Source organism: Aspergillus affinis (assembly GCF_023601865.1).
Source record: "Aspergillus affinis strain CMG 70 chromosome Unknown NODE_102_length_131176_cov_92_109673, whole genome shotgun sequence".
NCBI lineage: Eukaryota > Fungi > Ascomycota > Eurotiomycetes > Eurotiales > Aspergillaceae > Aspergillus > Aspergillus affinis.
In genome coordinates, this window is record NW_026515883.1 from 41,148 (window position 1) to 68,618 (window position 27,471).

General features: G+C 51.4%; 9 protein-coding genes across 9 annotated transcripts; 4 read left to right on the forward strand and 5 right to left on the reverse strand.

The window, feature by feature from the left end:
* Positions 1–199: 199 nt before the first annotated feature.
* On the reverse strand, positions 200–2,560 carry KD926_000096 (putative alpha-glucosidase; the record flags this gene model as incomplete). The annotated part of the gene is made up of 2 exons (XM_053104018.1): positions 200–1,511; positions 1,563–2,560. 2 exons carry the CDS (start codon positions 2,558–2,560, stop codon positions 200–202), a joined length of 2,310 nt encoding a protein of 769 aa, XP_052952661.1.
* Positions 2,561–4,727: 2,167 nt separating this feature from the next.
* KD926_000097 (uncharacterized protein) lies at positions 4,728–5,679 on the reverse strand (the record flags this gene model as incomplete). Its single annotated transcript, XM_053104019.1, has 2 exons — positions 4,728–5,132; positions 5,245–5,679. The coding sequence occupies 2 exons, from the start codon at positions 5,677–5,679 to the stop codon at positions 4,728–4,730; spliced, it is 840 nt and encodes a 279-aa protein (XP_052952662.1).
* A 2,005-nt stretch (positions 5,680–7,684) lies between these two features.
* On the forward strand, positions 7,685–12,390 carry KD926_000098 (putative ABC transporter; the record flags this gene model as incomplete). The annotated part of the gene is made up of 3 exons (XM_053104020.1): positions 7,685–7,987; positions 8,038–11,328; positions 11,380–12,390. The coding sequence occupies 3 exons, from the start codon at positions 7,685–7,687 to the stop codon at positions 12,388–12,390; spliced, it is 4,605 nt and encodes a 1,534-aa protein (XP_052952663.1).
* A 631-nt stretch (positions 12,391–13,021) lies between these two features.
* On the reverse strand, positions 13,022–15,074 carry KD926_000099 (putative transporter; the record flags this gene model as incomplete). Its single annotated transcript, XM_053104021.1, has 4 exons — positions 13,022–13,598; positions 13,659–14,467; positions 14,519–14,736; positions 14,915–15,074. 4 exons carry the CDS (start codon positions 15,072–15,074, stop codon positions 13,022–13,024), a joined length of 1,764 nt encoding a protein of 587 aa, XP_052952664.1.
* A 339-nt stretch (positions 15,075–15,413) lies between these two features.
* KD926_000100 (uncharacterized protein) lies at positions 15,414–16,954 on the forward strand (the record flags this gene model as incomplete). Its single annotated transcript, XM_053104022.1, has 3 exons — positions 15,414–15,618; positions 15,673–16,183; positions 16,246–16,954. The coding sequence occupies 3 exons, from the start codon at positions 15,414–15,416 to the stop codon at positions 16,952–16,954; spliced, it is 1,425 nt and encodes a 474-aa protein (XP_052952665.1).
* Positions 16,955–17,059: 105 nt separating this feature from the next.
* KD926_000101 (cytochrome P450) lies at positions 17,060–18,893 on the reverse strand (the record flags this gene model as incomplete). The annotated part of the gene is made up of 6 exons (XM_053104023.1): positions 17,060–17,487; positions 17,553–18,140; positions 18,194–18,262; positions 18,319–18,421; positions 18,474–18,590; positions 18,654–18,893. The coding sequence occupies 6 exons, from the start codon at positions 18,891–18,893 to the stop codon at positions 17,060–17,062; spliced, it is 1,545 nt and encodes a 514-aa protein (XP_052952666.1).
* Positions 18,894–19,907: 1,014 nt separating this feature from the next.
* KD926_000102 (NADPH-dependent FMN reductase) lies at positions 19,908–20,510 on the forward strand (the record flags this gene model as incomplete). Its single annotated transcript, XM_053104024.1, has 1 exon — positions 19,908–20,510. The coding sequence occupies one exon, from the start codon at positions 19,908–19,910 to the stop codon at positions 20,508–20,510; it is 603 nt and encodes a 200-aa protein (XP_052952667.1).
* A 249-nt stretch (positions 20,511–20,759) lies between these two features.
* On the reverse strand, positions 20,760–24,704 carry KD926_000103 (FAD-dependent oxidoreductase; the record flags this gene model as incomplete). The annotated part of the gene is made up of 10 exons (XM_053104025.1): positions 20,760–20,976; positions 21,031–21,799; positions 21,853–21,940; positions 22,039–22,406; positions 22,622–22,658; positions 22,753–23,065; positions 23,122–23,854; positions 23,913–23,970; positions 24,018–24,094; positions 24,596–24,704. The coding sequence occupies 10 exons, from the start codon at positions 24,702–24,704 to the stop codon at positions 20,760–20,762; spliced, it is 2,769 nt and encodes a 922-aa protein (XP_052952668.1).
* A 132-nt stretch (positions 24,705–24,836) lies between these two features.
* Positions 24,837–27,306, forward strand: KD926_000104 (FAD-dependent oxidoreductase; the record flags this gene model as incomplete). Its single annotated transcript, XM_053104027.1, has 4 exons — positions 24,837–25,144; positions 25,229–25,500; positions 25,554–25,938; positions 25,992–27,306. 4 exons carry the CDS (start codon positions 24,837–24,839, stop codon positions 27,304–27,306), a joined length of 2,280 nt encoding a protein of 759 aa, XP_052952669.1.
* Between the last annotated feature and the right edge of the window lie 165 nt (positions 27,307–27,471).

The following is a 27,471-nucleotide window of genomic DNA, read 5'->3' on the forward strand; positions in this document are numbered from 1 at the left end:
TTAACTTTGTGGCAGGAAGGAAGACTAACTATTACATTGTGAATGGAATGATTAAACAGGAAAATCCACGGACATCGATTTGATCATGGCTCATGATACATTGCTAACTAGTTTTGCTATTGTCTATAGGTGTTTTGAATCAAAGCTGAAAGGAATTCTCTCGGTCGTAAATGGGCTATTTGTCCAGGAGAATTCTAGCTTAGATGTGAATCGCCGTGCCGTTCTCTTTCCGAACGAAGTCCAGGAAGACGTCCAACTCGGGGCTCTTCGCATGGTTGACAATAAACACCGCGGGCTTTCCATACGGGGCAGCCACTTGGACAGTCTGTCCGGCGCGATACGTCTGGCCCGACCAGACGTGAGTGTAGGTTCGCTTGGGGTCGGTTCCCGGGAGGTACACTTCCACCGACTTGCGTCCGGCATCGAGGACAGGCGCCACGTAGAGGTCCGATCCGAGATAGAAACTCTGGTAGCTGATTTCACGTGCCCGGCGATCGTCCGAGTGGTAAAGCACGGGCATACGCAGCAAAGGCCATCCTCGGACCTTGCTGTCGGTGTCCAACACGCGGCGGCGATAGGGGCCCAGACTACGGAACAAGCGGGCGTTGTACGCATAGTACGAGTAGGTCGTGGAGTTGGTGTAGAACTGAGCGTTCACTTCGGGCACGTTGCCCTCGTGCGAGCGGAAGACAGCGCTAGAAACCGCGGCCAGCTCGCCCCAACGTCCGAGCAGCTCAGCCGAGCGCGCGATGGCCCCGGAGGAGCTGTTGCTGGTCGGCGGCGCAAAGGCAGTGGTGTAGCCGCCAATGTCGGAATGACTGTGAGCGTAACCGGACATTCCCATCTGGCCCATGATGGTGACCGCCGACTTGATGCCGTCGTTGGTCGACCACACGGTGGTCTGATCTCCCACCCAGAAGAGGTTCATGTGTCGGTTTGCTCCGAGGGACGCAGAGCGGTGGAACGTCACCATTTCCGAAGCAAGGGGCATTTTCTGGGCCACCGAGCGCTGGAAGATAGCCCAGTCGCGGGGGTATTGGTTGTGGTAGAAGAAAGCGTCCGACGAAACGTTCTCGAGCTTCGTGTCGGCTGAGATAGGGGTATACTCTCCAAAGTCCCACATGCAACCGGAGACGTTAGCATTCCAGACTTGCGTGCGGAGGACGTCGGCAAACCAAGCGCGAGCGTGCTCGTTTGTGAGATCCAAAATTCCGGCATCGATTCCCTTTCCGCTGGAGATGATCGAGGTGGAGTTGGTGGTGGCATTTTGCACCATGTAGCCGCCTCGAGACGCTTCAAGGAACAGGTTGCGACGATATCCATCACCCTTCAAGCTCACGTTGGCGAGGAAGGGGTTGATATAGTGCAGCGTTCGCACGTTGTGCTCCTCGCGCAGACTCTGGACGAACTCGGTCCAGTTGGGATACAGCGCGGAGTCGGACTCCCAGTTCCACCACAGGCGGGAGATGTTGACCTTGCCATAGGGGGCTTCTTGAAGGTGGGTTCCGGACCTGGCACGGGTTAGCATCTTATCTCAAAGGGCTTCGCAAGGGCGCTTATACCAGTCTTGAAGCCACACTCCAGCCACCGGGCAGTCCTGCTCGAGGCCTTGGTTGACGATCTTCTTGACTTTGTCCTGGCCACCCTGAATACCCAGAATGGCACCGTGATCCACCCACTCGGGCAAGGCAGGCATGCGACCAACGTAGTCCGTCAGCATCGTGATTGCCGCCAGCATGCTCTTGGCTTGCATAAAGTGACCGCTGACCGTCCGGGCGTCGTAGCGAACAGTCACGGCGGCGGGCTTGCGGAAGTCGAAGGTAGCATAGGCCGTGTCCTCCTCTCCCAGGTAGAACACGCGACCAAAAGTACTGATATACTGAGGGATGGCGGTATAGGTCGTGAATTGGTTACCTCCGCTGAAGAAGCTCTGGGCATTCTCAATGGACGTGACGGGCTCGTCACCTCGTCCGACTCCTTGTTCGCGAGAGAAGATAGGGACGGTCTGGTTCTTCATGGAAGCAAAGGAGCCCTGGGCACCGAGACCATAAAAGTCTTCCGATGCATCGGATCCGAGGGTCAGGTAGATTCTTTCGATAGGTGCTGCAGCCTCTCGCTCCGAATCCACGGTCAGGTCAAAGGCAATACGATCCGGAAGATGCCTCGGAACATAAAAGTCGATCGCATAGCTCACGGTTCCGTTACCGCAGTCAAGCAAGAATCCCTTCATCGAGACGGCTTGGCTGTGCAAGCCCTTGTCGTGAGAGACGTGCGAGACCCGGGTCACGTTCTGACCCTGACAGCGGTTGCGGTCCACGTTGGAGATTTTGAAGTTGCCGTTCGCATCGACAATGTTGTCCTTGCCTGCGCTCGCACTGAGGAACGGTTGACCCGGGACGGTGGTCAGAATCGTCTGGTTGTTCCGATCAAAGGCGAGTTGTGACGCGTTGCCCTGCCAGTTGAGCTGGAAGCCATTGCCCAAGGGCCAGCTGGGTTGCGCCTGTCCCAGGGTGGACGTGGCGAGCACACCCAGGGTCGCCAGGTGGGAAGAGGGTCGCATCGTAGCAGAAATCCGGAGAATCGAGGATGATGGACCTTTGCAATGCGGTAGGGAAGAATCCTGCGCTCGCTGGTCTTCTTATACTCGCCTTGTTCGTCGACCCAACCGCGGATCGGTCATAGTCTTTTCTGGCGATGACCTCGTTGTGGAGCGCCTCATGGCCAACTTTTCTTTTTTCCATGGTTGTATATCCACCAGCGAGCACCCCGATTTCTTCGTTTCCTCGTCAACAGTACCGTTCTGAGCACCAATCGTTCGGTAAGCGAGCCATTGACTCGGTCGCTTCGGGTCACTTGCAGTTTGCTGCCCCGGATTCCCATTATTCACGATGACAGCGTCGGGTGGAACCCGTCGGCAACAATCTGGCCATGAATCTGCCCATTCTCGACTCCGACCAGTGCCCTTCTCCACCGAAGGAGGGACGATCCGGAGAGTCGCCGACGGCCGTACGAAGTCTGGAGTGCGCTGTACGTAGGGCGCTGGCAGGTGAACCGATTCAACCATCGTTACGGAAAGTCAATGACACCCTCCTACTCGATCTGATGTCGCTCTCGGACTAAATGTCAACAGAACCTCCACGGACTATGTGCCTCTCTATTTTGACGCCTCGAGGGACTCCGATCGACACAGTCCGGGGGTGGCTCTCATGACGTCATGAACCATCGTGCCGACCGCGTGGAGAGTGAAAATTCTCATTCCCCGACCGAAAGTCCCTCAAATTTCTTTGCTCGGGGCCTGGGGAACCAGTCTTGGTCCATGGTAGGCTCATGATTGGGCTCGTTGCTGATTGCACGCACTAGAAACAAGGTAGTGCAGCGCACTAACCAAGCATTTCCTCCACACTCTTCACCACGATATGCTGCCTCTAGGCGAGCCCCCACATGGTGTCTGCCAAGCGCCATGAATGTCGGAAATATCTTTTAACGGTCTGAATGCTGAACGGTCCATGATGTCAAGGCAGGGCATGTGAAGGTGCAAAGTTTAAAGAGTTGTTAGTGCTAAATGACACGAGTCAGATGTTCTGGAGAGGGCCCTAAGAAGCCAGGAAAATCAACACACGGACTAACTTGGCTCGTCCTCAATATGCAAGCATTCTTTGAAAATGATCTTTTACGTATATGAAACGAATATGAGCCTACCCTCTCGATTGCTTTACTCCCCACGACCGGTATTGTAGGCGTTTGGATGTCTGAGGCAAGAAGCGAAGCATCTCCTCCAAGACCCCTTTTATATAGGCAATCAATCAATTTAGTATTGATCAAGGCATCCGCTCATTGATTTCATCTTTTGACTACTACGGTGCACCTGGTCCCTGTAGAACGCCTACAGAAGCTACATCAGATAAAGATACTGTAACTGCTTCCAAAATGTGGACCATGTTCGACATATTTGTATAAAGTATAGCCAACTGCTCATTATTGAAGGAGAATGTAGTTATAGCAGCAATCCACTGCGCATAAAACCGGAACGAATTTCACAAAGTCCTAGGTGGTTTGATATAAATCATGCCGCAGCCCATGGGGTTTGGCGCTAGCGTTAGAGGTTTTATTATCGGACAGGCTCAGGAGGGATAACTGAGTATTTACCGAGCACCCTCCTTTATTCCAGCTAACTAGTTGGCACTGGAGACCGCTGAGCATTCATCGGCATCGTTACCAAAGGCACCGATATCATCCGACTTGAGTCAGCACCATGGGTCGCCCTTGTTCTATTGCTCAGTGACTGGCTCTGAAGTTTTGGGATCACATTTGCTCCAACATACGCCCTGGACACTGTCCATAAGAGCGCATCCACCGTGTTCCCAATCGCTTGGCTGACACTCAAGTTCGGATGGACAATCACCCACTTCGTTACAAAGGCTCCCGTGTCGCCGGACTTAAGCCAGCACCACGGGTCACCCTCAGACCATTCATCACTCACGGGTTTGGGGTCCCATTTGTTCCAACGGCAGATTGCCTCAGGCATCCAAACGCCAACAACTCTCTGCGAACTCCACTATTAGTGCTTCAGCTGCTCCGTACTTGCTGCAGAATACGAAGCGTGCAACTTGGCGATTATTTGCTACGCACAAACAATTCAACAGGAACCATAAATACTCTGGAAAACACTATTCAAAGGAGTCAAAAGCATTGATTACCATAAAAAGAAAAGACAACAAAAAAAAAATTCAATAAATCCCCGGGTCAAAGCCTGCCATCTCCGAATCCCCCAGCCCTGCCGAGTCCAGGGTTTGCTCATACAAATCTTGTACAGTCAGGGGAGCAAGACCTCCTACCTTGGACGGCAGGCGAACTACATGCACTTGATTCGATGCCCCAGTCTCCCGCCAGCATGAATAGATACACCAGAAGTCTAGTGGCATCACCGTGGGGTAGAAATTGAGGGTCGGCTTAATTTGCGCTCGCTGGATATCAAGCTGTTTCAATGGGACCTCTTGCTTCATCGTGTCAACATACCGAAACGCCTCCTCTGCTACAGATGCGTTGAGCCAGGTCGTCCAGTCCCTAACGGGGCGTAGGGTAGAATGTGCAGGTACGTTTAACTCCAAGTATTTTGAGGCCCGATAGACGCGCTATAGCTCGGAGGGAATCTTCAGGCTTTGTTTTGGTTAGACAAATTAGCACTTTTTGATCTGTGAAAGTTCTGATTCTCTCGGTATATTACTGTAGGCTAACTTGGCTAACCATCTTCTCCCCCATCATAAGATCAATCCCTAGTCTTTCGATTAATGGGAGCTCGGCGGATAAAGCTTCTATCTCTTCGGGTGAGAATAAGCCATCCATTTCAGCACGGCCGAGACGTCTGAAAGTCTCCATGTGACTTGTTGAAAAGCGAAGTTGACGCAGGTGATCCCCTTGATGGCGAACCACAGAGTGCAGGACCTCCTTGGGGATATCACATAACGTGCAGGCTTGCAGCTTGATGAATTCCTGTAGGAATCTATCCAAAATCAAAACCAACCAAGGTTTGATAAGGGTGAGTCCATCGAAAACTCGTATCAGAAGTGATTCTAAGTGCGAGAGACAGCCAGAGGAGAGCGCGTGGATCAACTCAGATAATCGGTCGTGCCGTCCAGGCTTAGATGCCGTAAGTTCCGATGTCGGAGATACTGTGCCCATGCGGCAGCCTGCTTGGAATCAAAATCAAAATTCGTAAAAGCGAGAAATCGAAGAGCAGGTAGCGTGCTGCCGGAGGGTAAAAGAAGAACTGGCATTGGCCGATAGCCTCTAACGTAAGGGTTGGCATGATGCTTGAGTATCAGCCGCTCCAAGTTGGGAAGAGAAAGAATGACTTTTCCCAGTTCTCGGTTCACATCGGTGTGATCAGTTAGTATACACGTATAAGTAATGTCAAGCGATCTGATATAAGGTGCGCCCATTAGTAGGTCATGGCTAACGAGCTTTTCTGGCGCGCCTTCGAAAAAGAAGCGAGCTGGCGGTCTATCATTAAGAATCTTGAATAGCCGCGGAGGGAAAGAGATGCTACGCCATCTAGCCGTATTAACTTTAGGGATTAGCTCGAATGACAATTAATAGAATGTTTCGCACCTGATGATATTGATATTGGGCAAATTCTCCAGCAGCCTGTTGACTAACTCGTCGTAGGCATGCTTGTCGTAGGACGTTCCGTATGAGAGGATAAGGATGCGAACGTAGGGAAATATTCCCACACCTATAGTCCCCTCAAGAAGAGAAGATAGTTTCGTAGTTACCTCCCTGTATCTTCTAAACATCCCTACTAGGTGAGCTATAGGGGTGGGAGGAAAAGGAAGTGAAGTTCTCCATTCCGGACTGCGGTTATCATGAGGGAAGCGGACGTGGATAGTCCTAAATAGGACGGGTGATACGAGATGGTAGAAATCACGGCAGGCCAGATTCAACGACAGCAGGCTGGACCAAGAATCCCAGCGAAGCTTTGAAGTTGATGACATTGAAGGTTAGTACTGACTGCGTGTCGCGATGAACTGGCAAGACTGTGACTCACAAAAGTAAGTGCTAGAGCCCATAACTCGCGAGGAAGAAGTTCGTAAAGGATTTTGTACTTGTCCGGACACATAGCTTGATAGATTGATGTGCAGGAGTGCTGAATTGACGATTTGGAGATAGTCGTAGATTGGAGTTCACTGTTGATGTACTGTGCTGGTGCTAGTAGCAACTTGCCACAACCTGAAGTCGACGCTGGGAAGTCACTCGGGGGGTAAATTACGCCTGCTGGTATCGTATGTAAAGGCTGTAAACTCACGGTATAGCTAGTATCTGGCTAATGTAGCTAGAGGTTAGTGGAATAGAGGACCCTTGACTGACCTGGTAGAGTTACATCGCCGGAGGCTCGATCTAATGCATCAAGTGAACTTGGCTGGGTGGGATACTACGTTTGTGTGGGCCTGTAGTGCGATAGGCGCTTAGATATGATGGACAGACACCTAGGGGCATGGACTAGCCTTGGGAGTTTATTTCCTATGATCACCAGAGATATAGTGTTTATCATAGTTAGAACGATATCACGACAATGTCATTCTGCTCTAGGGCGATTTTTCAAAGCGTCCATACAAGTTGAAAATATGTCAGAGGGTCGAATGTTTTGGCCGAGCCTTCTCGGCCTTTTGCTCAGTGCCCAGATAAAGCACTGGATCATATCGACTCCCTGTTTATTTACATTCTCTTGCCTCTACCAACGATCGCTAACGGCGTATTGCTTGGGGCATGTTCAAATCAACGAGGCGAAGCCAGAAGATTTGAAATGACACATCTGGCTGTTTTCTACTCGCGCAACGCAGTCCAAGGGCATTGAAAACGCGCCCGGTCGAGAAAGCTATCACAGTTGATGATCTACCTCGGGGATCGCCGTTGGGGAGGCTGAGAATTGCGACGAGATGACAGACTGACAGCAGTTACAGCAGTCATCCTCGTATTGATTTTCTGATCCATTGGTTCTCGTTGGCCGCGGAGTGAAAGTGGCGACCGATCGACAGGGACGTCCCCAAAAAGGTGCCCGACGAGGCAGCACAATTCCTGAGTCACCGTGACTCAGGAAGAGTCAGGGCGGTCCCTTGAGGTCCTTCAAAAAGAACGGGCGATCCAGGAGGCAGCAGGGCTGATCCACGTCGCCAAGCGCTCCTCAACGATGTTCGCCGATCTCCCCGTCCGCCTCTCGGTCGTATCTCTGGCTTGGACGGCCGCCCTGTCCGTCCCTCATGTCTTCCAGTTGATCCAGCGATCCTACGCACACCAATATCGTCTACTAGACGATTCTTCTGACGACGATAAAAATCAGGCTTCGGGGAAATCGCCCGAATCCCTCGTCCAACGCGTCGTGCTAGCGGTCGCGGCAGCCGTCGGCGCTCTAGCCGCGTTTCTACCCCTTTGTCGCGATGATGCTACCGGCGCCTCGTCGCGGATCGCGACAATCCTGCAGCTGGCGACCTGGGTAGGGCGACCGATCTACTCTCTATCTATGACGCTAATTGATACGCGCAGATCCTTCTTCTTGGCCAGGAATTGGTCCTCATCACGCGCCCCCGATCTCAAGACCGATACGCGCTCGGCTGCTTCAGTGCCGGGGCATCCCTGGCCTTGGGCGTCACAGTTGGCGGCCTCAAAGCGGTGGCCTGGCATGACACGGAGGTGCGCATGGCCGTGAGTCGCGACGTTGCGACCGTTGCGGTTCAGGTTCTCGCCGCCGCCATCCTCACCATCACAAACCTGTCCATCCCCCGAGGACCCACGACGTATCGCAATGGCAAAGAGGTGGACCGGCGCGACGCTGTTTCGTTTCTCAGCCGGTACAGCTACGACTGGGCGCGCTCGACCCTGGCTGTGGCCGTCAAGAATGGACGCCTCAACGCCGAGGACATGCCCGTCGTGGCCGACTGGGTGCGCGCGCGAACGCTGGCGGAACGGTTTGCCGCCGTCAGCTCCATCGGCACGCTGTGGAAACGATGTCTCGCCATCTACTGGCCCACCTTGATCTTCCAGGTGATTGTCCAGCTTCTCTCCGCGACATGCCGGTTCCTGCCGCAGCTGGCTCTCTTCACGCTCCTGCGGGAATTCGAGAAACGCGACGCCGGGGCCGACAATCAGACGCGGCTATGGCTGACGGCCGCCGGGCTCGGGGGCGTCTTGATGCTGTCCTCTTGGTTTACCTCCCTCATCGACTGGATTGTGGACATGCATCTGGCCGTGCCCATCCGGGAGCAGCTCTTTGCCGTCATTACGAGCAAGGCAATGCGTTTGAAAGATATTGCGGCGTCTGCCAAGGACAAGAAGGACGACTCTCTCGAGGCCGCCGACGACGTCGACGCAAGCGATTCGGAGGACGAGGATGAGGATGCGCCCCCCCGAACCAAGCACTCTATCCTCAACCTCCTGGGAGTCGACGTCGATAACATCTCCGACTTCGCGTCGTACAACCACTTGGCCTTGGACTGTACGCTTGATCTTATCATTTCGCTCATCTTCCTGACGAAGATCATGGGATGGAAGCCCACAGTGTTAGGCTGCGGCATACCCGTCCTGCTGACTCCCGTGTATTACCTTCTCACCAAGCGATACAGTGCCAGTGAAGAGGCGCTAATGGAGCATCGCGATCGCAAGTCGTCGGTCTTGAACGAGGCGGTCCGAGGCATCCGTCAAATCAAGTTCGATGCGCTGGAGAATGACTGGCACGGGAAAATCATGAAATTGCGCCAAAAAGAACTGGACCTTCAACTGTCGGTCTACAGGCTGGATCTCGCCTTGGTAGCCATCTGGTCCTTCGGGCCCATTTGCATGAGTATCATCTCGTTGGCCGTCTTTGTCTATCTAAACAACACTATCTCGGCCTCCATTGCCTTCACGGCCATGGCAATCTTTGAGAGCATGGAGTCTACACTGGCTATTCTGCCCGAGATGGTAACCGATCTCTTGGATGCCAATGTGAGTGCGCGCCGAATCGATCGCTTTTTGAACCTGGAAGAGCGCCAGGATGATCGACAATCTGGAGACAAGATTTGTTTCCGACAGGCTACCGTTACTTGGCCGTCCGACGAATCCCAAGAAGAGCTCACTCGATTCCATTTAACCGATGTCGACTGTGACCTGCCGACTGGAAAGCTCACGGTGATCTCAGGCCGCAGCGGTGCCGGAAAGACACTTTTGTTGCATTCAATCATCGGCGAAGCTGAGGTGGTCACCGGCAGCGTGACCGTCCCCAATATTGACCCTCTCAGCGACCCCGATTCTCCCGAGACGTGGATCACCGAGGGGCGCATGGCCTATGTATCTCAAGATCCCTGGATCGAAAATTCGACGATTCGAGACGCCATCCTCTTCGGCCTCCCGTGGAACGCCAGTCGTTACTACGAGGTGCTCAGCGCGTGCGGGCTCAACCCCGATATCAAGACTTTCGCCGAGGGCGACCGAACGGATATCGGTGCAAACGGTGTTAATCTCAGTGGAGGTCAGAAATGGCGACTGGCTTTTGCCCGAGCCCTTTACAGTCGCGCCCAAATCCTAGTGCTCGATGATATCTTTAGCGCCGTCGACTCGCACGTCGGTCGCCACCTCTATGAGAAGGCACTGACGGGGCCCCTTTGTGACGGCAGAACGAGGATCTTGGCTACTCATCATGACCAACTGTGTCGAGGAGCCACGGCATACTGTATTGTCCTGGGCGATGGGCGAATGTTGAGTGCAGGCACCCCTGAGGATTTGACCGCGGACACTTCGTTCAGCGCCAGTCTGTTAGACCCTGTCTCAGAGCAGTTACACCAAAATGAAAATTCCAACACTTCACACCGAAGGAAATCTATTGAGATTTCTCACGGTAAACGTCGCTTTTCTACCTCGAGTGCCACAGGCCTGACTCGCCGCCTGACTGGCCAGGAGGATCCATCCCATGGGAATGCAGCGCCCGATAAATACTACGAGGAAGAGAAACGCGAGACTGGCGCGGTGAAGTCCCAAGTTTTCAAAACGTATATCCATGCCTGTGGTGGTTACTTCCACTGGGTCCTGATCATCCTTTTCTGTCTTCTAACCTTGGTCGACAACCTAGCCGTTCCTTACTGGATGTCTGTTTGGACCAGGGCCTACGACGATACCCCGGTCTCTCCTGTGCTAACTGTCAATGAGCCATTGAACCGCGTGGCAAGTGCAGACTCTGTGGCGATCTCCGGTTTGCACGTTGACTCCAAATTGGCTTTCTACCTCGGCATCTATGTGGCACTATCGCTTTCATCTTTGTTCCTGGAGATTCTTCGCTCCCTGTTAGTCTTCCAGGGATCCATTCGAGCGTCCAAGGCACTTTTTGAACAGTTCACTAATGCCATTCTCCGGGCGCCCTTACACTTCCTAGACACCACCCCGGTGGGCCGTATTTTGAATCGATTCACCGCCGACTTTGGCGTCGTGGACTCGAGTCTGGCGTCAAATCTGTCATACCTGCTTCATAGCTGTGTCCTGGTACTGGGTGCTATTATCGCCGCCGTCGTGAGCTCCCCGGCAGTTATGGGCGTTGGCGTTCTCTCCCTGCTTGCATCCTGGGGTGTAGCCTACCTTTACATCACTGGTGCTCGGGAATCCAAAAGACTTGAAAGTACCGCACGATCGCCTATATTCGAACAAGTCGGTGCTTTGCTTACGGGACTTGCCACCATTCGGGCATATGGGAGAGAAGCTGACTACGTCGGTCGGATTTATGATCTGATTGATGACCATTGTCAAGCTTTGTGGCACCGGTGGCTTTTCGCGTCGTGGAGATCCTTCTGGCTCAGTATGGTGGGCGCCTGTGTACGTCTTTTCACCCCCCTAATCCTAGACAAATACTAATCTGGCTCTCAGTTCGTTGCCGCGGTCGCCGTCACGTTTGTCGCAATTCGCAATCTGAACGCCCCGATGGCGGGCTTTGCGCTAAGCTTTGCTCTGGAAATGTCACAAAATATCTCGTGGTTGCTGGCGGAGTATGCACAATTGGAGCTCGATTTCAACGCCGCCGAGCGCGTTTTCGAATACACACAACTGGAACAAGAGTCTGCGGACGGAGCTCTGATACCCGCCGCGTGGCCTACCAAAGGCGAAGTCGAAGTTACGGATCTACACGTTAGCTATAGTCCAGATCTTCCGCCAGTTCTCAAAGGACTCAACTTCTCGGTCAACCAAGGCGAGCGCATCGGAATCGTCGGTCGAACGGGGGCTGGCAAATCCTCTTTAGCTTTGGCTCTACTGCGTTTCCTCGAACCCCAGTCCGGTTCAGTTCGGGTTGACGGAGTAGACTTGGGCACCATTCGATTGCACGACGTCCGCTCCAGGATCGGTATTATCCCGCAGGATCCTGTTGTTTTTGCTGGGACGGTTCGCGAGGTGCTGGATCCCTTCAGTCAATACGATGATAGCGAGTTGCGTGAAGCACTCGAGAAGATCGTCGTCGAAGAAAGCGATAGCTCATCCGGAACCTCCAACGATATCTTTTCTCTATCGTCGTCTATCGCCGAAGGCGGCCGCAATCTTTCGCAAGGCCAACGACAACTCCTTTGCTTGGCGCGCGCTATCGTATCGCGGCCCAAAATCTTGATCATGGACGAAGCGACCGCATCGGTAGATATGGAATCGGACGCGCGTATCCAGCGATCGATCAGACAGGATATCCGTGACTGCACGTTGCTCGTTATCGCGCATCGGCTGTCGACCATCGCTGACTTTGACCGTATACTGGTGCTCGATCAGGGGACAGTGGCCGAATTCGATAGTCCGTCGGTGTTGTTAGAGAAGGAAGATGGAATTTTCAGGGCGATGGTGGAGCATAGTGGTGAGAGAGCTGCTATCGAGCAGATGATAAAGCCTGATAGACCTTAGATAATTCTTTTTTAATGTTTTGATCATTTTTCTGGATTAAAAGTATACTCAAGCAGGCCTTCCTTTTTTGTCCAAAATAAATAAATAAATCAAGCAATTTTAAATTTCGAAAAAAACAAATTGAACAAGCAACGAGACAATGCATGCCTGATTTATGCCTGATGAATGCCTGAGAAAGTCCCTCGGCTCAACTGCCCTTCTGGTTCGGGCTCGAATGACGTCATTGCTATCTGCGCTTTACCTGCGACTCAATGGGGATTCCATCGTCACTGTGCGACAGCCAGATGGTCTAGTGCAACCGGATACTCCATTAGCATTGGGTTGATTCGGAGTATGTTCAGACTCAGCAAATACTCAGTCCAGAAACGACAAGACTCGGCATGAACTATAGCGTGACTCTAATTACAACAACTCTTCAAGGCAATTAAGCAGTAAACATAATCATTCCCCTAACCCTACATCCCATTTGCCCCTCGCTAGGCGAATAAAACGTTATTAAGCGCACTATCTATGCGGGTGAACTATTAACATGTTCCTGATATATTGCCCAAGATCTTCTTTCGCTAAGTGACCAATTCGGTACAGAATGTCATTTTTTGTGGAGCCTTTGCCCTTGAAACTCTATGATAGTCTACTCTCGCAATATACCTCTCTCGGCATCTCCCGTCGACTCTTGCAGTTGTTCCCTTTCTTCAACCGTTAAATCACCCCCGGCCTTCCCAACCTTGACAAACATGAGCAAGATGAAAGCGACGCCAGCACACGCAACTCCGAACCAAAACGCAACCTTATAGCTCCCCTTCAGACCAAGATACTCAGTCTGAGCGACCGCGAGATCAGTCACTCCCAGGAAAAAACTGATACCCACGAAGACAATGCTGTTGATTACGGCCCCCGCAACCCCCTGTCGGTGCTTGGGCAAGTTGGTGGTGATGAAAACGTTGCTGACGCTGTAGGTGATGTCGACTCCGACGGTAGCGCCGATCATAGCAGGGAAGATATATGCCCAGTAGCTGGGGTTGTCCGGAATCATGGCGAACAGTAGCACGCATACCAAGTTCCCGGCCGTCCCGATCATCATCAGAAGCTTTCCTGGCAAGAGATGCAAGGTGAAGCCGCTCGTAGTGGCCAGAATGAGACCCCCAGCGGCCATTGGAGCGAACCAGACGGCCGTAGTCAGGGGATTCTCTCCCAGAATGGTTTCGATGCTAGAGTCCAAGTTAGTTAGATTGCCGCCATTCCAAAGGCAGTCATTCAGCCCAACTTACTAGAAGCTAGCGTAGAATAAGTAGATCCCGAAGATGCCATAGGTGAAGAGTAATGACACGAAAAGCGGAGTCATCGACTTGACTTTAAACAAGTCAAACGGCAAAAGGGGGACTGGGGCCACCCAGCCTTCGACATAATATGCGCCACCGAGCAGAGCGATCCCTAGGATGAAGGTAACAATGATATAAGGGCTTTTCCAACCGTTGGGCGCATGGGAACTATCGGTCACCGAGTACACCGCCAGAAGAATTCCTGGCACGATCGTGAGACATCCCCACCAGTCCATCTTGCTATGTTCCGACAGTTTGATGGGTGGTAAAGAGAGCGTCGATACCACGAAGATGATCAACAGCATGATGGCCCCTATCCAAAAATACCACTGCCAGGTGAGGTAATGCCCACTCACGCCACTGACGCAGATCCCTGAGTAGAATCCGATCGGAGAGAATGCTCCATACAGACTGAAGACCATATTCTTCCGCGGGCCAGGGCGGTAGATTGTTCCCAGCAGCATAATACCGGCGGGCAAGTAGGCGGCAGGCCCCAGTCCTTGCAGGGCACGACAGAATATCAACATCATATAGTTTTGGCTCCATCCAGCAACAAGCGACCAGATCATGAACCATAGAATCCCGAAATTGAAGACCAGGTGGGCACCGAACATGTCGGCGAGGCGAGCGAACGGTAGGAGAAAGGCCCCGGTGACCAGGGAGAACACGCTGGCCGGCCATGTCTTTGATTCTGTAGGGATGTTTAACTCCGTTGCCAGGACGGGCAGGATAGAATTAAACCCGCTGATGAAATACTCCTATGCGGTGTTAGTCCCCTGGAGCCAGAAATGCTCGAGCGATTTCCTTACTGCTAACATCATCGAAGCCAACAGCGAGAAGCAAAACCCCAATTCAACCCATCGGTTCGTGAAAATTGCTGGTCTCTCTCGCCCCAGCTGCTCTAGATTGGCTGCATCTCCTGGATACTGTCTGTCCGCTTCAGTTTGACTGGCTATAGTCCGTTCCCTCTTATCATCGGGGTCCATGGAGAAGCTCCCGCTTGACTTGAGAAGATGGTCATAGGACGCTAAGAGGCGTCAATCAGGAAAGCAAGTTAAAGACATTTGAATATATACAGTACTCTGGCAGTCCAGATACTTGGGCACAACGGCGCACAATTTAAGCGCGAAAAACCGTAGTGGGGATTCACAGACACTTGATTGCATTTTCTGCTTTTCTTGATCCACCGCCAACCAAAGACATACTATTAGGCTCTCGCGATGATATAAAATTGAGCGAATGGACTGACATGCTGGTACTTGCTCGCTCATTGTTGAATCTTGGATCGACGCCACTTTTCGCGTGGCTCCACTCGGGCTCCAGCGCGTTAAACCCGACGAGGCAGCCAAGACGCATGATTTGCATTCGCAGGGTTCACGTCTTTTCTCTTCTCCACGTTCTCGACCCTTCGCTCTGATAGCGCGCAAACTAATGTTCAGGTTTCCTGTCACCGCAAAGAATGCTGCGTTTCAACCCCTCCGTAGTCTCTAACCTCCGCCTTTCTCTATCTATGCACATCACTTGTGCTAGGCATATCCAATGCCAACCCCGTCCGTATGGAAAGCCTGCCATAACTGCCGGAGAAACCGACTCAAATGCGACCGTTCTTATCCATCGTGTCAGAAATGTTCGATCGCAGGGGAACAATGCCTCGGGTACGGAAAGCTTTTCCTCTGGAACAAGGGGGTAGCCAGTCGGGGCAAAATGATGGGCAAGTCTTATGCAGCGCCGGTCATCGTTCCAGCCAGTTCAGGTCAAAAGGACACCTTGAGTAATGGCTTAGGAGGGGAGATGACTTCCAATAGCATCTCACGCGGGTATGGAGCTTCGGGAGCATCGTTGCAGATGTGCCTCACCGATCCATTGTTTCAGGACGTGGACAGTTCTTGCAGACGTTATTTAATTCACTGTACGCCACTCGATGAATTCTTGTCGCCTCCACTACTTACTTACGTCTATTCAGTTGCGGATCACCTATCCCGAGATCTGGTAGTGTCCGATACCGTAAATGAGAATCCATTTCGCGGCCTGATTCCGTTGACTGGGGAAATGCCTATCTTGCGGCATATCCTAGTCGCTAACGCAGCTGTGCACATCGCGAGTATAAACAGACGAGTTTGTCATGTCAGCCAAAGACAGTCACAATTGCAAGCCTCAATTCAAGGCTCTCTAGAGCAACCTCGTCTTTCTTCGATTAACACCGATCGTGCCATTGTGGATGCTCTGTCGGCAAAGCACAATGCCATCAACCTGCTGCGCTTTGCATTGCAAAACATTCAAACCATAAACACTGACCTTGTCGTGACCGTTGTGCTCCTTTTTGTCAATTTTGAGCTTCTCGTGTCCGGCAAAAACGAGTGGAGAGTGCATCTTCAAGGCGCGCTTCGACTTCTAGGCTGCTTGAATCTAGTCCAGGGCGACCAATCTTCTCCCCTAGCCCTGATGCGCGACCGAATCACATCGGATTGCTTGACGTACGGTTCCCTTCACACTTTAGAAAGAGCTCTTGGGTTGAACTAATGGGTTTATAAACTAGGTATTATGTCCTCGGCTCGACACTAACCCACTTTGACCCTCTACCAGACCCCCCGGAGTTCAATGCTGGGATTCTAGCAACTCTGAGACGAGGTGAACCTAATAGCTATTTATCTTTTCCAACAACGCTTCTTGATATCCTATTTAGAGCCTGTGAACTAGCAAACAAATTATTCGCTAGTCTTACCAAAGGGACCGATCAGTACAGTTCGCTTGTGGAAGAGGCTTTGTCTCTTCTCGCAAGCATTGACTCCTTCGATATAAACTCCTGGGCACTATCGATCGATAGTATTTACACCCATCGAATGGTACGCCGTATGCACACGGCTTCCGCCCATCAAGATGCGGTTCGAATCTATATTTGTCGGAGTGTTGGGGACCTTGATTTGCTGGGGTTCGATATAGAGCGCCTAGTTGAGAATATCATTCACCACCTGTCTTTCTTGGATGCTGAAGACCCCCTTTTCAAAGCTACGGCTTGGCCGACTTTCATTGCCGGTGCAGAGACTAACAATCATGCCCATAGACAGTGGGCACTAGAACGCTTGGACCAGTTATGGAGTGCAATGCCTTGGGGGTACGTACAAACTGCGAATGAAGTCATGCGAATGGCCTGGGGTCTGAGAGAGAAATCGCCATCGGGCGCGGCATTGCAAGCTGGCTGGATACATCAATTGAAGAGTCTGGGAAATCATTGGTTGATTGCGTAATGGCTTTGGTCTCAGATCTTGCCAACAAGAATGCAGTGAGATACGGAAACAGAATGAGCACTCCCCCCCACCATACGAGAAAACAGAAGTCCAGCTTCGCGCTATCTAAAGAAGAACATCCTCCGAGACTTGTCTCCTTCTCACCAACAGTTGAACGTTCGAATCCGAGCTTAATACCCACCCCATTTTCATCACCGCGGGCGTGGTTCCCTCGGGTAATTTAAAGTCATACTTCATCAGAATATGAACAAGAGCAATTTTGATCTCATTCGCCGCAAAGAATCGTCCAGGACAAGCATGCTTGCCGTGGCCGAACCCGAGATGGTCAGGGCTGGTCGAAACCAGATGGCGGAATTTCTCTTTCTTAGGATCATCCGCCATTTTTACGAATCGGTAGCCGTCAAATTTCTCGGGCTCTGTGTAGGATGACTCGTCAAAATGCATTTGGATTGGAATGCCGATCTGGACGCCCTTTGGGAGGAAGGTTCCGTCGGAGAGAGTGACGTCTTCCAGCAGCAGACGACGCATCAGGACTATGGGCTCATCAGTACCGCGTGCTGGGATTTGACGAGACAAATGAAAGGCATGGAAAACGTACGCATTGCGCCCGGTTTAAAGCGCTGGGTTTCTTTTATTACACTGTCCATGAGTTTCAATTTGAAGAGCCCAGGCTTCGTCATTCCTTCTTCCTTGAGCACTGTTCGGATTTCTTCACGCATCGGCTCTATGTATTCCGGATGCGCGCAGAGATCATAGATGACCTGGCTTAGAAGATCCGTGGTCGTATGGATGGCTGCCAAAGAAAACCCCAGTTGCAGCAGCGCGGGATCGTAGGGTCTCCCCTTGGAAAGCTCAATGGCCCATTGGATGGCGTCGTTGTATGTCTTCTCGGATCCGGCCGCATGCTCGGCCATTCGCTTGTCAACCACCGGTCGGATGATTCGAACGGCTTCCTCAATCTGCGAGCGGACTTTGCTGACCTCGGGCACAAAACGCCAGATCAATGGGCGAATAAATACGGGCCATTTCTTGAGGGCCATGACGCCGAAAAAGACATTGATTGTGTAGTCGATGGTGATTCGGAGCCAGGCAGGGTTCCGGCAAATATCCGGTCCCAGAAACACTCGAGATGAGAGGCGTGCAACGATCTCAAGAAGCGTGGTCTTCAAATGAATTTGATGCCATTCTAGAACCACTTAGCGGGCATATCTATCACTAGACGAGGTCAAATGAACCGACCTGGGTTATCCGTCCACTGGTCCTTGAATGTCAAGGTCCCTTCCTCTGACAGATCCTCGGTGACCAATCCTATCAAAAGATTAGCCTAGGCGCGAGATATAGCAAGATTGAAAGCGCATTCTCACCCAGCGACGGGGTGACCTTCGCCTGAATCACATCATTCGCCATGTCATTCAACCCCTTACTCGGGTTGAAATTGATAAAGGCCGGGATATGTCCCAGGAAGTCCTGTCACCCGTCAACTTCGCTTTGTTCAGTTACTCTCCGCGCAGCGACTTACCTTATGGAGCAAATGAGTGAAGCTGAATCGATCATCCTTACGGATCTCATCGGCATACTTGGGTGACAGTACCAGCACTTCAGCGTTGTCGGTCTCAACACGGAACGCTTTGCTTGCCTACATAATTGTAAAAAACGTCAATGCGACTGCAGGAGAGAGTGAATCATATTCACTCCGTACCTTGGTAAAACCTTCGTCTAGCAACCCCTGTGCGTTCCATAGAAAGGTCTGTTTTGACTGGTTACCCGACTGAAACAGGCCGGGGTCATTGATTAACGGGAGGCTTCGCAGCCGAAACTGGAACAAGAGTTTCTGAGCAAATGGGCGAATAAGAGTAATTACTGCGATTGGCAGGACAAGATTCAGAACCAGGACAGTGCTCAGCTGACCCGGAAACTCGCTCAGCAGATTGCTCAACATGTTGTGTAGCACTCAACCCCAGCCGGCGCACATTAAACCCAGCAAGGAATTGTGTAATTGGACGACCGGGAAAACCACATTTTTAAACTGGAGAAAGTTTATATGAGGGACCTTCAGCTGCCCGAGGATTTCAAATCCCAATCGGACCAGCTGAAGGTGCTGTATTCGAGTCGGCCTCGCCATAACATTCCCAGTTCATCTGCCACGATAACTCAGGCTCACGAAGGCAAAGGGGTAAGCCGTAGCTCGGCTATTGTTTTACCTTCTGGCCAGCTCCCGTGGGGGTATTTCCCATCCAGCAGCAGAGAATGTCAACCTCGGTAGTTTTACGGTACTACTCCGGTGTACGTAGTGTGGAGCATCGCAACCTTCAAGCCAGCGTGAATCGTATAAATCGCGAGCGGCGAGCCTATAGAATTCTGGACCGCGCCGCCCTGTGCATCCAATGGTTTTAGTTGCCACGAAATGGCAGGGTCCGGGGTCAAGGCTCCATTAGCGCCAGAAAACGCCAATCGGATCCCACAGGGTGAATCCATCCGGACATTCGGAGTCTCGAGTCGTCCTGCCGTCCCTTTGCCGTGACCTGGGATGGACCTACCGCCGTTCTTTATTCATTCTAACCAATCAGGGGGGTTGTGGATGGCAGGATGTCTTGGTGACGTGCCTGGAACGTCCGGGATATCGTATCACACACCACCTTCACAGCCCAGTCCGCAGGGATTGCCAGTAGAATGGAAAGTTTCTATCGTGTATAACGCAATCCCCTCGCGGTCACATTTGATTAGGAAGCCCTGACAAATGGCCTTCTGCATTCCAGTGGCGTTTATTTAATTTCCAGGTTGATGCAGGTCAGCTCGTCGTAGACTTAATTACTACTGCGCCCTCCCACATCTGATCGATCATCCTGTCAGATAAGATCATTGAATCCAGTCCAGGCTTAGCCGATTCGCAATCCAACCAGATTCTTCTTCATTCCTTTCTGCGCTTCACTTCAGAGCCTTCCCACACGCAAACATGGCCAGGATCGCTCTCATCCGGGCCAGCACCCGAACCCCCGCCGTGGGCAAGGACGTCGCCAAATGGGTCGGTGAGATCCTTCAGACCCGACCGACCGATGACCTCGAGGTTGAGCCCATTGCTATCGCCGACTTCAATCTCCCCATCTACGACGAGCCCGTCATGCCGGCCATGGTGCCTGCCCTGAAGCAGTTCACCAAGGAGCACTCGATCAAGTGGAGTAACACCATCGCCTCGTATCAGGGATACGTCTTCGTCATTCCCGAGTACAACTACGGTCTGTCGGGGGCCACCAAGAATGCTATCGACTACCTGTACAACGAATGGCCCGGCAAGCCCGTTGCCATTATCAGCTACGGTACCCAGGGCGGCAGTCGGGCCAATGCGCAGCTGAGTGACAGTCTGGAACTGGTCATGAAGCTGAAGGTCGCGCCGACAAAGGTGCTGCTGCCGTTCGCCCCCGGGGCGGATATCATGACGGCCGTGAATGAGGGTCTTCTGGGCGAGGAGACCCTGAAGTCCTGGGAGGAGACAGGAAAGAAAGCGGAGGTTCTCAAGGCGTTCTCGGAGGTCAAGGACCTTCTCGCGAAGACAGAATAAATTATTGATGCAAGGATTGGCTCTGTATGAATGTACATACTTTCTTTCAATCTCAACCGATGATCAGCTTAGCCCTTCTAGAGCGTAGTCTCTTTGACCTCCGTTCAATATTCGGCTTTTCTCTTTTCTTCATCTCTACTTAGCTCGCAAATTCAATTAGACCAGAGGGACACACGAGCTTGAGGGTTGTAGGTTTTTCGTATTCCACTCGATAGCATCTAAATAGAGTATGCTATGTATATAACAGGGTCAATCGAATTCTTCGGCCTCTGCCTTTGGCATTCTAGCTCTCACGGCCTTGAACTGCTGTAGAATCTGATCCCCTTCATGATCATGATACCCATCGTTTTCAATGAGACTTTGTGCCAGAGAGTCCATTATCTTCAAGGCACTCATGATGTAATCACATGATTTGATGGACCGCGAAATCCCCTTGAGAACAGCCATCGTAACTTTGGTATTGCTCCTGGTAAAGCCTTAGTTTATCGTGCCGTATCGTGTTAGGTAAAAGAAGTCTTACACCATATTTGCCAGCTGTGGAGAGCAAAGCAGCAAAATACTAGGACCCAGCTCGGATTGGAACACCGACCACCGCTTCCCGTATCGTTTCCGCTCGTGAAACAGGGCTCGCAACTGAGCTCTTTTCTTCGTATCGAGCTGTTTCCAATTGGGAGTCGTCTGCTCCAGGATGCTGTCGATCATGAGTGTCCGATCCCCCCGCCCGACGCCCATGAGACATCGGCGTTTGCTCTCTTCTTGGGACTTCCAATCTCGATAGCTTGCCAGATATTGGGTATGTAAAAGAACAAGTGCAATTCGCTTTCTAATTTGATCATATTCGATGCGAGTGTCCAGTTGAGAGACGCAAGAGTAGATGTTCTCAAGAAATTGATAGCTCGAGTTGTTTCGGTGGAGACCGGTGGACGTGGACGGCATCCAAAGACCGTCTTTGATCCAGGCCGAGACATTGGTCGTGAGGAAATCAAAGTAGTCCTTCCTAATGCAACAACGAAACATAAGAGCTGCTTTGTGTGAATTGCTCCTTGAAGCAGCGGATGTCCCACTCTGCGCACTAAGCGCCGCAATGCGCCGAGGAAGGTTTTTTGCCCACACGAGCGAGGAAATTGGCTTGAAGTCCTCATCATATTGACTGAGGTCGCATTCAACTTGTACTGTGCTGTGTGGAGAATTCCGATGTTCCATTCCTGGCTCAAATTGAAGTACATCGAAGCTACTGTTGTTCTCTTTTGCGTCGAAGTCTGACTGGGGTGGCGTTGGTAGTGTCGCTACTGTTAATCTATGAGCCTGATCGCTTGGTGCAGGCGGCTATCACCACACTTACATGGATTTGAATTGTACGTAGGAGATGACCAAATGTCTGTGATGTCATCTGTGTTCAGATCTTCCAATATTGTATCTGGAAGCCCTGACTGTTTCATGTACCGGTCAGTCTTTACGCGATACGCTTCTTGTTGCCTATCGCAACCCGCAACCCGCCCGACCACAATATCAACTCTTCGCAGCTTACCTGATTTTGGCTGAAGAGAACATTGGAGTCCATGAGATGATCACTGACATCCGCGAAGTCGAAGAGGCCTTGAGGAACGGGCTCAAGCTCGACTATTTCGCTTGGAGACGTCATCCCAAAATCGAAATATGCTTCCCCCGGAGGAGTCACTGTATTGGTATTGAGGCACAAAGATGGAGGGATTTGATCACTTGGAGGCAATCCAATTGTTTGAGTCGGAGCTCGTCCATCGAGGACCAACATCGGTATCGACACCGCCCCATCAGGTCTTTGAACTTGCAATGGTTGGATTCGATATGGCTTAAGACGAAGGGCTAGACTTTCCAGCTCCAGCGAATTGGCAGTATCCAGAAACAGTTTAAGAGCATCTATAAATTGATTATTTGAAGTCATGGTGACATCTGGGATATCATTGGGAAAGAGAGACTAAAGGACATTATCTGAAGGCTCGCGACGACACCAACGGATATACTCGAGAATCAGGCGTAGCTGAGCGAGGTCATACAGGTTAAGACGAGGAAGCGGACAATCTACCCGAGCATCGTCCAATATGACAGGCCGACCCGAGCCCCCATTTGCTTACTCATGTCATCCAGCGAATATTCCGAGCGAACATGAACCTAAAGAGAAAGAGTAACAGAATGGGAGCTTGATTGCAAATCTTTCCTGTGCAGGATTTTGATTCCGTCATGCCGCAATGAGATCCGACAGAACATTCTGCGCCACTTTTGCAGCATCCCACACCCAAAATGAGTGCTGCATCTTCACCACATCACTGTTTTGATTACTTTCCGAGGCTGCTTTTCTTTCCCGGTCTCGAGCTTCCTGGGCTTCCTTGTCTTTAAGATGTAGTTGCTCCCTTGCCTTGTAGGTTGCCGCTTGGATCGGCTCCACGCGTTCTTTTCGAGACTGCTCGTATGCACGTAGGGCCAGTGGCAGCTGCGCCTGACTCTCAATCATTGAGAGCACGGTAGCAATGGCCGTGGCATCTTCCACGGACTGGGCCACTCCTTGACCTAAATACGGGCTGATAACGTTAGCATGTCATTTGATGTCTACCGGGACCGTTCACCGTTCACTCACAGCATGGCATGACATGCGTCTCCAAGTAGAACCGTGGAGCCCTTCACCCATACCGGTGACGGGGGATATAAGAACATGCGGAAATTTGGCACCGCAGCCGGTGCCAGGTCGATCAGCTTGCGAAGTGTTGGATTCCAGCCCTGAAAGTCCGAAATTACGTTACTCTTCTCGGCCACGGATGTCCATGATTCTTCGGCTTGTCCGTCGTCTGGATGGATGAGAACGACGTTGAGCAGCTGGTGATCTCGCACGGGATACGCAACGACGTGTCGCGAAGGTCCGTCCCATCGCGTCGCCCAGGATCGTTCAACCAACTTCCGTAATTCTTCGTCCGAATCGAGCAGGTCTCGAGAAAGGGTAAATCGATACGCGGCTTCGCCAGTAGGCTGAGCTTTGGCTGCCTCTGGCGGGCATACTTTCGCTTTCAGCGTAGACTTGATTCCGTCCGCCGCTACGATCACATCTCCCACGACGCGCTCTCCCGTGGCAAGAAGGACCGCATTTTCTTCGATATCCACATCTGTCACGCGTGCTCCCAGCCTGATTTTGATATTCTCCAGTTGTCGGCATCGATCCAGAAGTGCCAGCTGAAGATCTCCATGATGTATCGCATTCTGCTTTCCTACCGGGTTGGCAGCTGTTCGAGTAACCAAGTCGCCTGTATCCCATTGCGTGAGTTCGATTCCATCCAACGGTACACATGCTGAATCCTCAAGTCGAAGCACTCCTTCCACTGCCGATGTTCTTTTAGCCCCTCGGTGTCATCAAAACGGTTGTATAGTCAGACTCACATTCATACCAGCGTCTCGTCGTTGGCGGCAACGCGACGCCTGCTCCGACGTGGAGAAGCTGGTTTATTCAGCTGGCTGCATAAAGATACCAGATTTAATTCGTACCTGAGAAGTTGATTCCAGCACCAGCACACTATGCCCTCGACTCGCAAGGGCGACCGCCGCAGATAAGCCTCCAATACCTGCGTTCAGAGGGTTAAAAGAGCACTCTCGTCATCGATTGGCTTTCTCCTACCGGCTCTGTCAAAAGGTTAACACATCTGGCCAATTTCTTTACGTACAATCCAACGTACCCTACCACAATTACGTGGAATGAAACCACACATTTCGAGTACCCAGACGACATATTGAGAGCTGACGTCGTCCTAGGTTCTGAAGGAAAACGCCGGTGGGCTGTGCTTTTCTTTCTTTTAATTTACGTCAAGAGCACACGGAGTGGCACGGCCGATATCACGGTAGCATAGGTCTGATGTCGCACAGTAGATTATATCGATACAAGTGGCAGTATGTGACGGCAAGTGATTACCAAGATAGACTTTCTATGATTCTATTAGTAGTGTATCCCGCACATCAGCACTTGGCCAAAGAAGCCTTAGTGGATATTTGATTGAGGGCCCTCTACAAAATGCTCTTCTGCTCTGGACATTTACAACCAGCATGGCTTTCGTAGGGTACTGACGCACCTAATGGGCCTTTCGCTAAGGTTATTCGCCTAAACTGCTTTCGCTCAAAAATGCGTTCCGAATATGTCCATGTCATACGATCGCGAGTCATCCAGTCGCCATTGTGCATTCTCGGGTCTTTTGGTTTGCTCCGTCCCAAACTCTGTCCGATCTCGGGCTGTTTTCTTGTTATTTAGCTGTTCAAGCTACTCATATTCATATTTCCTCTGACTTTCCGTGTGGTTCAATTTACATCCCGACCATGGCAGTCAGAAAAGGCCAGGATCGCTTTCGCGTGGTGATTGTTGGTGGATCGATCGCCGGGTTGACGCTGGCACACAGTTTACATCACGCCGGCATTGACTACGTGGTGCTTGAGGCTCGAGATCGTATCGATCCCCAGGTCGGCGCATCCATAGGGATCTTCTCTAATGGTGCCCGCATTCTCGATCAGCTTGGGGTTTACGACGAGATTGAACGATACACAGAGCGACCGGTATGGCATGAGATGATCACAGGGGAAGGGAAGCTTATCCAGAAGGTGGACTCACTACAATTAATTGAGGCACGGTAAGCTCCCGGGTCACAGTTATTGAAAAGAATGCTTCAATTGATGGGTTTAAAAGACGGTTATCTAACATTAACATTAAATAGCACGGGTTATCCGGTCTCTTTCCTGGAGCGACAGCGAGTTTTGAAGATTCTCTACGATCGCTTTCCGGATAAAACCAAAATTCATACCATCAAAAAAGTGACTTCGGTCGATCAGCTGCCCGATGGAGTACGAGTACACTGCGAAGATGGTTCTCGATTCGCGGGCGAAATCGTCGCCGGCGCGGATGGTGTTCATAGCAAGATTCGTCGTGAAATGTGGCTGCAGGCTGAGCGCAACAACGGTCTGAAAAATCTGGCTGCAGACAAGAAGAGTAGGTTGAGGTTATTTCGGTGACAATAAACCACTTCGACTGACAGATTACAGCTTTATCGGCAGAATACAGATGTCTGTTCGGTATGTCATCTCCAGTACCAGGGCTGGATTCACAATGCCAGTATCGCGCATTCAACAAGGACTGGTCATTCTTGGTCGTGGTTGGCAAAGGTAGGCAGGTCTTTTGGTTTGCATTCGAGAAACTCGACAAGATTTACCGTCCGCCAAATATGCCTCGGTACACCGAAGCCGACCAGACGGAATTTGTAAAACCGTTCATGAAGCGATATGTCTCGCAAACCGTTACCTTCGACGCGGTATGGAAAAGAAAAACAGCGTCTTCTCTCACCGTCTTGGAGGAAGCAATGTATCAACATTGGACTTACGGCCGTTTTGTTTGCCTGGGAGATTCTGTTCACAAGATGACACCGAACATGTGAGATACCTCGCGCCTTTGTTGCTAGCAAGATCATTAACGATCATCTAAAGCGGCCAAGGAGGAAATTGGGCGATCGAGAGTGCCGCCACTCTCGCAAACAACCTCCATGCCCTTGCTGCTAAAACCAAGCGTCCGAGTATTGAGCGCCTGCAAGCGACCCTTAGAGACTACGAGCAAACTCGGCGAGCACGCACCAAAGAGGTCTGTGAAACCGCGGGCTATGCCACTCGACTCGAGGCTTTCGCCACCATCACACACAAGATATTCTCCTTGTACGTGGTGCCAAACACCGGGGACTTGCTCGTGGACGTACACTGTCAAGCCGTGGCGCAGGCCCCCAGATTGGACTTCTTTCCCATCCCCGAGAAGTCCCTGCGTGGGCTGATGCCATTTGGCTCTGCACACAATGACAACCAGCGGGATCATCTCGCTTGGCGGGTGTTGCGTGCGCTCCCTCTTTTAGGCTTTTTTTACGCTGCACTCCTGGTCCTGGGAGTTCCGGAGGCGAACGCAAAGTTTGAAGGGTTCTTACCTTCGCTTGAACGTTTCAGCCCGGCAGAAAAGCTTGAACTGATTGGGTTCCTGGGTGATCTTGCTCCCTTTCTAACCATCGTCACTACCGAAAGCATCCGAAGAGGAAACAACTTCACCGTTGCCTCCCTTTGGCCTCTTTTCGGCCTTTTCGGCCAGTGGAAAGGGCTGGGGCTTACGGTCCCGATATACCTCTTCTTTCATTATATTCAGTCCTCATTGGAGAGATACGCCGCTCCTGACAACCGTCTCGTGCCTACGAATTATGCGAAAACGCTTGTCGCCGCCATCGCCATCGGCTACATTGTCCCAACAATACTTCTTTTCTCCGGTGTCGCAGTCGCACCTGTCAGTACTGCTTGGCAGTTTTTTCCTTTGACGTTGATGGTCTCGCATCGTGCGTTATCGGTGTCGGTTTCCGATACTACCGCGCAGGACCGGATCACCAATCCTTGGACAGATATAAAATATCTTCGTCGAGCACATGCCATTGGCGGCATTCTGAGCGGACTTACCTACCTTGGACTTTGGTCTACCACACCAGAGTACATGATTCACAAACACAATCTGTCTAATATGCTGACTTGGAGGGGTTGGAGTGAACCTACGAAGTCAGGCCTTGGGGAGCTTGTCAAGTATAATCATTTAATAACTCTTGGGAGCGGTCTCTTTTGGCAGTTGCTCCATTTCAGGGATCTTAAGAGTGCGAAAAAGCTGGATGCAAGTTGGCTAAAAATAATTGGCTTTTTGGGTGGCACGGCTGCCATGCTCGGACCGGGTGCTGCGATGGCTGTGGGATGGGCATGGAGAGAAAGCGTGCTGGCAAGGGGTTAGGCAAAGGCCCTGGGGATTAATTGAACTTATAAGAGATACAGTTCGCGAAGATAGTACAGTTAAAACGCATAGAGTTGAGCCTTTATTCTCTCGCGATTTATATAGTAGAATGTGTACCGTAAAGAACCAAATTAGAAGAATTGAAAACATTAGAAGTAGGACAGA